The 10,108-nt window shown below is 44.2% G+C and overlaps 1 protein-coding gene across 1 annotated transcript in view; it reads right to left on the bottom strand.

Moving 5' to 3' along the window:
• The window catches only part of MYO3A (myosin IIIA), a 286,656-nt gene that overhangs the window by 43,281 nt on the left and 233,267 nt on the right, over positions 1-10,108 (bottom strand). The window contains exons 28-29 of the mRNA XM_006139727.2: positions 8,086-8,986; positions 6,410-6,554 (exon numbers count right to left, since the gene is read on the bottom strand). Coding sequence (XP_006139789.1) covers positions 6,410-6,554; positions 8,086-8,986 — 1,046 coding nt within the window. The remainder of the gene's footprint in view (positions 1-6,409; positions 6,555-8,085; positions 8,987-10,108) is intronic.

Genomic DNA, 10,108 nt, shown 5'->3' with positions numbered 1-10,108 from the left:
TCTCTCTCTCTCTCTATATATATATATATGTATATATATATATATATATATATATATATGTATATATATATATCCTATTCTGTATTTCTTTCACTGAAAATGCAGGTACAGTGAACTCCTATCAATTTCAATTTATACCCATTATTATTAAAAATAAATAGATGAAATAAGTAGTTTGTGTATATACCTTATTTTATTTTAAAACTTTATAATTAGCTTCTCACCTTTCATTTGGACATTATGTTACTTTTTTTTTTTTTTTTGGGGAGGTTCTCGCTATAGGGCACGTGTGCTCACCACACAGACAGAGAGAGACATAGAGACAGAAAGCGAGAAATCACCCCCCAGGGGGGATGGTCACGCCGTAATCCCTTCTCCTCTGTTCTCCTCTCGGGATCTTGGGCACACACGCACACGTGCCCGGCGTGAGTTCTAAGCCACTGGGTCCGTGATGCAAACCGCGGTCGACTATGTGGGAATCCAGCGACATAGCCATTATGCCAACTGCTGGTTCTCGACATTATGTTACTCTTGATACTTTGCACATTTAAAAATATGTCTTGCATGAAACAGCCACGCTGCAGGCAGCAGGGGCACTGCTGTGCAGTGCTGGGAGTCATATAGAAAGGTCCTGGTTTGTGTCTGGGGTTTGTCTGAACTCGCCAGGTGCTCCCACAGGTGGGGTCATGATCCTGGCTAGCTGCAGGGTTGGGAGGAGGACAGCAGCATGAAGACCCTGTCAAGGGCACCCCTCAACCCCTATTAAGCAAGTAAATAAGTAAAAATTAGAAACTATGTCTCATATAAAGAGTCTCTTATAAAAAATGGTTAGTTTGTTAAAATTCATTTGAAAAAATAAGTATTTTCATTTATTATCTATGCTTTATAGGGTCTTCTTTTTTCTCCCAGGGGCAGGAGGATACCTTTTCTTAGTAATTTTTCATAAACTAGCTAAGGCTTGAGATTTAAACAGAGTTGGGTATAGGAATTATTTGAAGATGCTTGCAGATTTTCAAGAAGCATGAGCTAATTAAAAGTTTAGGTGACTCCTGGTCTACTTTAATGACAGGGTTATTTGTAAATGAGCTTGATTTTGGTTTCCCAAAAGAAAATTTTCATGAGAGACCAGGTTTGCTGGGATGGGCAGTCTTGCTAATAGGTCCCGTAGCACATCAGCCAGTCTCCTGCCGTTTTCCTCCATGGGACAGGGCAGCCGCTTGCACTGCAAGTTCCAAATTCTGTAGCTAGAATTCTGACTCACGAAGGAGACAGGACATCTACATGTTATACTAGCATAAAACCTTTGCTTTTGAGCAGAGAAGTGTCAAGCAGACCATTCATGGAAATAAATGAACACTTACACAACGTCACATTACACTCTTCGTTGTGATAAAAACCAAAACCTTAAATCCACTGGCCACTATACTTGGTCCTCCTTGTTGGGTCATTGGGAAAGTCATGATGCATGTTTGCATAGAAAAACATCAAAAATCCGTCATGACCGTCCCGACAACCTAACATAGTGTTAGGAGGAATGAATACTGGTGTCTGCTGTGTGCTGAGTAAGTGAGCATGTAGTATGAGACGTGATCCAGCCTGCAAAGGGCTGAAGATCTGAGGAACATGACACCAATATTAAGAAATAACGTTGAGATAAATAATCGCAGACTATGGTACTGATAATCAACTCCTTTTTTCCCCCCTTGGGAGAGGTTTTTACTATAGGGCATGTGCGCTCACCAGAAAGAGAGAGACAGAGAGACAGAAAGTGAGAAATCACACCCCCAGGGGGATGGCCATGCTGCAATCCCTTCTCTATTCTCCTCTTGGGATCTTGGGCACACATGCACATGTGCCCCGTGTGAGTTTATGTCACTGGGCCCGGGACTTGAACTAGGGTCGAGTTCATGGGAGTCCAGAGACACAGCCATTACACCAACTGCTGGTCCCTCAACTCCTTTCAACAAGTGTGCACCCGAATATCTGTGTGAAGTGTGATAGCTGCAAGGTGTATTGAGGTGCCTGTGGGAAAGTTACCCTAATCCTAGAAGCTTAGGGAACTGGTGGCAGGAATTCTTGCTTTAAATGTGGTCAGGAGACTGGCAAACATGGACTGCTCTATAAAAATAAAGTAAATTTAAAATTTAGCATAGAGTTTTCCTATCCTGAGGTAAATCAGCAAAACCACACGTGAATAATGAGTCTGGGGTCAGGTGGTGTGTGGCGGTAATACAACTGGACTCACATGGGGGAGGTCCTGGGTTTGTGTCTCAGAACTTCCTCAGTGTGACAGGTGAGAATCCTCCTCTGATCTGGCTTTTTTTTTTTTTTGAATTATTTAATTTAATTTAATTTATTTATTTTAATTTGACCAGAGCCGGACAGAGAGAGAGAAAGTGAGAAAGCAAGCCCTCAGGTCTGGGACTCAAACCACGGTTAGCCATGTGGGAGTCCAGTGCCCTTAACCACCAAACCACCTGCTGGCCCCAATCTGGATGTTTTATAGCTTTTTTCTGACTTGCTTTCTCAGCTTCAGTCTGCACAGTATCCTCTAAACCCCCCTTCCCCTTGGCTTTTGAGGTTTTGGCTCCCTGTTTTCCTGTTCCCCTTCTGGGGGCTCCTCCTTACTGGTTCTTCTTGACCTGCCCTGCATATGGCAGAGCCCTCATGCCAGGCTCCCTCCTCTTCTCACTGTGGTGGATTTCCTGGGCCACTCTTCTACCTGTGGCTCTGGTTACTGTGTGTGTCCACCTGCCCACCTGAGGCTGAGTGAATTTACCGAAGGCTTCTTGTACTTAACGCACCCTGATACCCACATTCCTGATCTTTGTGCAGTCTTTCCCCCCTCAGGTAATGGCACTGCCATCCATCCAGCTCTCATGGTAGAGCCTCTTCCTGTGACCAGTCACCAAATCCTTGGTCCACCTGCTTACCACTGCTTTAAACGTCCTTCATGGCCACACATCCTCCTCCACACCAGTACCTTCTCTTATGGGTCTTTCACAGTTCCCTTCACATCCCCAGATACTCGTCACAGAATGCAATCAGCATGATCTTGGAGGAGAATAAAGAAGAAGGGATTGCTGAGTGGCCATCCCCCCGGGGGGTGATTTCTCACTTTCCTTCTCACCATCTCTGTCTCTCTCTCTCCAGAGAGCTCATGTGCCCTCTGGCAAAAAAACTCAAAAAAAAAAAGGAATTACCTTGGAAAATGCAGTTGTCTATACAGAAGAGGATTAAAATTTCATAATGTACAACAATTCGGATATAACTTAATTTTCCTAAAACTAGATTTAATTCCTACCTCTGAGTACTTATTTCTACTTTTTAGCATTACGTTGTTTTTAACAAATCCTGGTTAGAATCTGTTGCTTCCAAATTTCTAAGTGTTCTCTTAGTAAACGTAGTCACTTTTGGCTCTGACTCTCCCGGTTTTTCTCCCAGGGCCACTTTGGACTTGGGAGTGGAGCCGGGGCACATCTGTGGCTTCAAGGCAGTCATTGGAGAGGGGCTGTCCCCGGCTGCTCACTGGCCCTTGCTGAGGAACTCTGCTGGTCACTGGCACTGACAGTGACCAGAGGCGTCTCAACGTCCTCCTTTATTGCCGGGTCTGCGTTGCGAAGTCCACCCAGATCTTTCTACGTCTTCCTGCAACTTCAGGACTTTCTCAGGCACTTGCGTCTTCTCCATTTTATACACTGAATCACTGTGTATCATTATAGCATTCCGAGTGAATTTTCCCATCATGAAAACACGGCATGTCAGCCCAGTGAAAGACATTACCACTTTCTCTGCCACTCTCAGGGACATGGAGCGATCCAGATGTTTCTCAATTTAGCCTTAAACAAACGCTGTAGACTGATGTAACCTCTCCACATGTGCAGAGCACAAGAAGAGTCTCCTTCTAAGCCTGGAGGATTCAAGACGGTGTCTGACAATTCATGCAAGCTCAGAATTGCTTCCTGATATTCCTTGTAGGCCCATAAAAATCAATGGCAGACGAAGAATAAAAGAGCTTTCCAGTAAAATTCTGTTGCTCTCCAGGCCCCAGTCCCTGTGACGTACGCAGGTGGGCACTGAGTCACACCCCAGCAGCCTCTGCTGGCTCCCTGGGTCTCCTTGCCGGCTGTGGGAGGGTGAGGGAGGGGTGAGTTGCCTATGCAGGGGTGCCTGCTTCCCCTCCTCCCCTCATCAGTGACTCCAGGGGCCCTGCAGCCCCTGTCCCCTCTCTGCTCTGCCCTATCATGTGCCCTCTGCACACCCAGGGGCAGCAGCAGCAAGTGACAGACTTGCTGGCCTCTGGACACTGCCTTGCTTAGTTCTCTTCCCAGCAGGAGGTTCTGGGCCTGGGCCAGGCAGCAGGGGAGCAGTGGGGCTGAGTACTCAGAAACCTTTTTGTGAACAGCTTTTTTGTTTTCATTTTCTTTTTCTCTTCTTTTTATTTTTTTTAAAAGTCTTCTACCATAGGGTACATGGGAGAAGGAAAGTGACAAATTACACCCCCCACCTGGGGAGGGGGATGGCCATGCCACAATCTAATCCCTTCTCTTTGTTCTTCATTCTCCTCTAGGAATTTAGGGCATGAATACCCATGTGCCTGGCGTGATTTTCAAGATGCTGGCTCTGGGACGTGAACCACAGTCGTCCATGTGGAATCCAATGCCTTAACTACCAAGCCACCTGCTGGCCAGCTTTCTTCTTTAAAGCTTCACCACAATTCTCAACTTGAAAATAATGTAGCAAGAGAGTTGATTGACATGTTAAGATATTTTTTCTTCCTCCCATATCTGGCAAATAGCCAAGCCCATCTTTGTAATTCCTACCTCAGAGACTTTTGCAGGAAGAAATCAGAAGCTGCGTGGGGTCAGTGGCGTTTCCTGCTCATAGTAATAGCCAAACTCATGGGACCAGCAGTTAGCGTAATGGCTATGTCGCTGAACTCCCATGTAGTCGACTGCGGTTCGTGTCCCGGACCCGGCGGCTTAAACTCACGCTGGGCGCGTGTGCGTGCGTGCCCAAGATCCCGAGAGGAGTATGGAGGAGAAGGGATTGTGGCGTAGCCACACCCCCTGGGGGTGATTTCTTGCTTTCTATCTTTCTGTCTCTCTCTGTCTTCTGGCGAGTGCATGCGCCCTATAGCAAAACCTCTCCCTGGCCCCCCCCAAAAAAAAAAAATAAAAAAAAGAGCCAAACTCACTGCAGAGGTGATACCAGGGGGTGGTGAGAGAGGAGAGGGCTCTGAGAAATCAAGGGAGAAGGAAAATAGATTCCTTCATGCAGAGGTCAGCAGGGCTCAGAGGCGAGGGACTCCTGCCCTCTTAGTGGCGGCTGCTAGGGGCAGCAATCAGGCTGCAGACAGGAGGGCCGCCCGGAGCACGTGTAGATAAGCCGAGACTCCAGATGAGCCAGTGCTGGTGCCTCCTGCAGGGGACGGGAGAGGCAGACTCTGGACCTGGAGGAGTTGGCGAGGACAACTAGACTGATGAATGTCCCAGAGGTGACTTTGAGGGCGAATGACTAGTGACCGTAGGCTCTACTTGCCCTTTTGGTGATAGCTGAGACCTGGGCTTTTGCACGGCTGTGGGGAGGGGCGGTCTGAGAATCACTGCGAATGAATGCTGTTCTGTTTAATGTAACGAGGGGCAGAGTGTCACTCAGGTTGAGTAGAAGAAAATGTAATCATGCTTTTTTTTTTTTTTTTTTGAGAGAGAGAGAGAGAGAGATTTTTGCTTTAGGGTGTGGATGTATGCCAGAGACAGAGAGACATGGAGAGACAGAAAACAAGAGATCACCCCCAGGGTGGATGGCCACACACAATCCCTTATCCTCCAGTCACCTCTTGGGATTTTGGGCATGCATGCACACAAGTCCAGCATGAGTTTTCAGCAGCTGGGTTTGGGATTTGAACCGCAGTTGACTACATGGGAATCCAGCAACATAACCATTATGCTATCTGCTTGTCCCTTCGAATCATATTTTTTACATCTGCGTATGTTCTATGAATGAGGATTTGCACCATCCAAGCTCTTTACTCAAGGCTGTAGACGCTGATAGAGAAATATGTCACCTGCTGACGGCCTCTTACCCAACCTGCACCTTGGCGCCCTCTCAGCACCCAACCTTCATACTCTCTTCTGATGTCGCGTGCCAAGTACAAGTTACCGTAATCACAATGGCGATAAAGAAGGGAAGACGAGGGTGATGAGTTCAGAAAAGATAGGAGATGAGTAGAACATCCTGGGAAAATGAGTATCTGCTCGTAAGAAATGGAATAAAATGCAGGTTCTCCCCCACACAGAACAGAGTCCCCTACAGGCTGCCACAGAATAGAGGTAGGGAATGAACAACATGGGGTAAAGGACCTGGCATTTCCTTCCCTCCAGGATCTTCTAACTCTACAGAGTTTTACCTGAGAGGTGGCGCTGAGAAGAGACCCGTCTGTTAATTGACTTATGGGGATAGACAGCCAGGCAAAGTGGCTTCAGCTGCTGTGACAAAATCATTTCATTCAATTTTTTCTGCAGAATGAAATATTCTTCAGATAACCTTGATATCTAAAAAGAAGGTCATATGTCGGATCAATCAAGAACTTGGAGAGTGCTTCGGGCGGGATCTGATAAACTCCTTAGCAACAGCCCCAGGGACTCAAGTTCTCCAAGATCCATGGATGCTCATACCAAGGTCCGATCAAGTCCTACTCGACATAAACGGCCCCTTGTGTGACTTGTCCCTCTCACATTTTTCATTAAAAGCTGTCAAATACAGCACGCTGACACAGTGTTCGACCTGCTCAGTGCTTTCCTGGGGCTCCTGAGATCTGACTTCTGGCCTTTTCCTTCTGCGGTGGTTGCCTCTCTGCTTCTGTCAGGAGGAACTCTGCTGCTTTTGATTGTGTAAAACCTAACGTCACTACCTCCAAGCACACAAAATGCACAGGAAGGGGCTAGGCAAATGACTCGATGGCAGTTCTCCACTGACAGCCAGAAGTGAGCGATGTCTGAGCCTCACGGCTCACAAAGGCCGGACCCAGGGCTGTTACTGGGCTTCCTCATGGGCTCAGCTCCCAGCAGAGGCAACAAGCAGAGTTTAGGGACCTAAGGGCAACCCTTCTTTGAACAACCCATTATGATATCACTCCTATTATTTCAGACACTACTGATAATCCTGGAAATTCGTGTACTTTAAAGGTCATCTAGTTAAAAACCTTCACGTCACCAGGAGAAATAAAAATGCTGACATGGAGTGATTTTCTTAAGATCAAATACCTAGAAAGAGAGAGCAGGAACTGGAACACACAGGGGCTGGATCCTGTGATCTCTCCACGGTGCTAATTTATCCGGGCTGCATGTATACCCCAGAGAAGCCCTGGACATGCTGCTTCCTCAGCTTCCCACCAGAAATAGCGGAAATGAGCCGACTGCTGGTACGGACATCCTTCATGAGAGAGTTTTATATCTCATTGTCCAAAATCACCCATTGTCAGGTTGTAATATGAAGGCTTTCATCTTCATCAAATATGAGGACATTTCAAAAAGTTTATTGAAAAATGGAATTAAAGTACAAGCTAATTTTGGTGTGAAGAAAATTGAAACCCACGTATAGTTTTTTCATAATACACATTTTCCATGAACTTACTGATGACCCCTCATACAAGCCTCTGTCTGGCTAATCCAAATTTTGGTACCAAATAATGTTTTTCAACTAAAATTGATGGCAGGGAGAAAACATATATTCTACGGGATTTAGAAAACTTAAGTATTTTTTTTAAGCTATACCAAATGATCTTACAGATAGATGAAACTCTGCACTATCAAATCCCAGCATTTTAGTAAACCACACAAAGCAATGTCTAGTATGCTAACGACATAAGATTTATGTCCTATTTTTCACTATTTTTATCATGGCCAATTTGTTTAAATGTTCATGGTTATGCAAATAGCACAATTCTTGAGACATTTTCTTAAAAAGGTTTGTGGTCTCACAAACATGGATGAAATAATACACTGGTTATTATTTAACTATCTGTTTAATGCAGTTACTAAATAAATCCCAGAAATACACTAGTAAATAACTTTATGTACATACCTGTTTTGAAAAAATTGCCAAATCACGTGCTTCTTTTTCTGAAATTGCTTTTGAGTCTTTGTCATCCTTCATATCGATATTAAAGGTTTCCTCGTGTTTTGTGGGACAGGAATACAAATTCTGAGTGTCTCTTGCCACTTCTGTAGGTCTAGCAACCATCTTCTGAGCCTTGAAGGGAGGAGACAGTCTGTCCTTTCTTAACTGTTGTCTTGTCCTGTAACCCCGGTACTTGCTCTGAATGAACACTGCGGCTTTCGCAGCTTCTTCCTGGGCCTCCACCCTGGGTTCATCTTGCTGTTCTTTGACTGTCTCATGCCTCACATGGCTTCTCCCTTGGCTGTGTATTGGGGCATTCTGGGTAACTACAGATATCTTTTTTTCTTTTTCTTTGCTATTGGCATTTTGATAAGTTGACCTCTGGCTAAGACTAGGTTCCAAAGATTTTTTATAAGAATTCTCATTCTCAGCTGACCAAAGCCCTGGGGAGAGGGGTCTTTCTGATAGGCCTTTCCTTTCTAGGTACGCTGCTTTTGACTCCTCAAAATTCCTTTCCTCTGTGTATCTCTGATAGTAAGTCTGAATCCCAGGGTCCTCTTTCTCTGCTTTCCTTGTCTTACTGCTCTCTTCTAGGTCTTTGATAGACGTCCGTTTGGGGTTCACTTCCGACCAAGGGTCCCCTATGAGATACAGTTCTTGCCTGGTCTCTTCCTCACACACATTATTCATTTTTTTCTGAGTTGCACACCCTCTGTTGTTAGTCTCAATGGCATTAGTGGCTTGCTCTTCTGCTTTGAAAGTGGAAGTCTTCACTACGGATAAACTGCCTTTATTATTTGGGGCTCGGATGACTGTCCCATTAGTACAGATAGCATTTTCTGTTGGTTTCTTCACAAAAGACTCCCTGTGTAAAACATATTAGATGACATAAAGCTAGAGATTATTACTTTTTGGGCACATGCTACATAACATTGGGAGAAAAGCAAAAAAAGAACAAAGAAAACTCAAAGATGTCAAGTCACATCGGTCAAGTGCTGCCCAACTATCCTCCCTAGTGACAATGGGGATGGCTATTCAAGTAATGAGTGAACCAGTTTTCATTAAAGGGTGTATCAAAATTCTAGGAATTTAACCTCCTTGCAATGTAATACATCCCTTTTTAAATAAAAAAAAAACCCAAATCTTTATTTGTATGCACTTAGAATATTTTAAATAGTTCTCAGTATTATAAAGTTGTATGAGTTGTAAGTAATCTTGCCAAAGTTAAAAGGGTTAGTTGTAAGAAAATGTACATGTGACTGATTTATCATTGATGCCTACTGAAGTAAAGGAGAGAAAAAGTTGGGAATATATCCTTTTCAAAACAGAATAGTTACAGTGATGAGATGCTGTGGAAAATATACCTCATTCTGAAGCCAGTGAGCAGGTATGTTCACTAGGCTGACACCATATGCTTTCATAATGCTAAGTTTATTGATCGTAGCAAATATCCTGCAAAGGAATTTTTCGAAGGAAAAGCAATGTCCTTGCCACAGTTCATAATCACGTAATAATATGCTGGCCAAAACTTCACAGTTGTTACTTTGTCAATATCCTTCCAAAATGATTTTCCCTTAACTTGAAGATAAGGTCTTCTTTATACATTTATTTATTTATTTATTTCAGATAAGGGCAGAGTCCTCATAAGAGCAACACAGCCATGAAAAGGGTGTTCAGGTGACATCAAAACCTTATAACCTGACACTTTGAGATTTTGGCATTTCTTACTGCTATTTAGGGGGCCTTTGTCCCAAACTTTTCACCTTGGCCCAGGAACCTATGTGTGAATTTTAGTTTTTTGCAATCTATTTGTAAAGAAGGACTCTTCTTTGAATCAAACCTGGAAAAAACTACTTCGACTCCATTTTCCTGATTCCATTAAAAAAAAAAATTTTCATTACAATTTAATGACCACTTGCAAGGTCTACAATAGTATCCCCAGGTTCCCCATGGGGGCTGCTGTCTTCCTTTCTTTCTCTTTCTATGA

The sequence above is a fragment of the Tupaia chinensis genome, unplaced genomic scaffold (assembly GCF_000334495.1).
Source record: "Tupaia chinensis unplaced genomic scaffold, TupChi_1.0 Scaffold000001_1, whole genome shotgun sequence".
NCBI lineage: Eukaryota > Metazoa > Chordata > Mammalia > Scandentia > Tupaiidae > Tupaia > Tupaia belangeri.
Note: the sequence above shows the minus strand (reverse complement) of the source record. Positions and strands in the feature narration are given on the sequence as shown.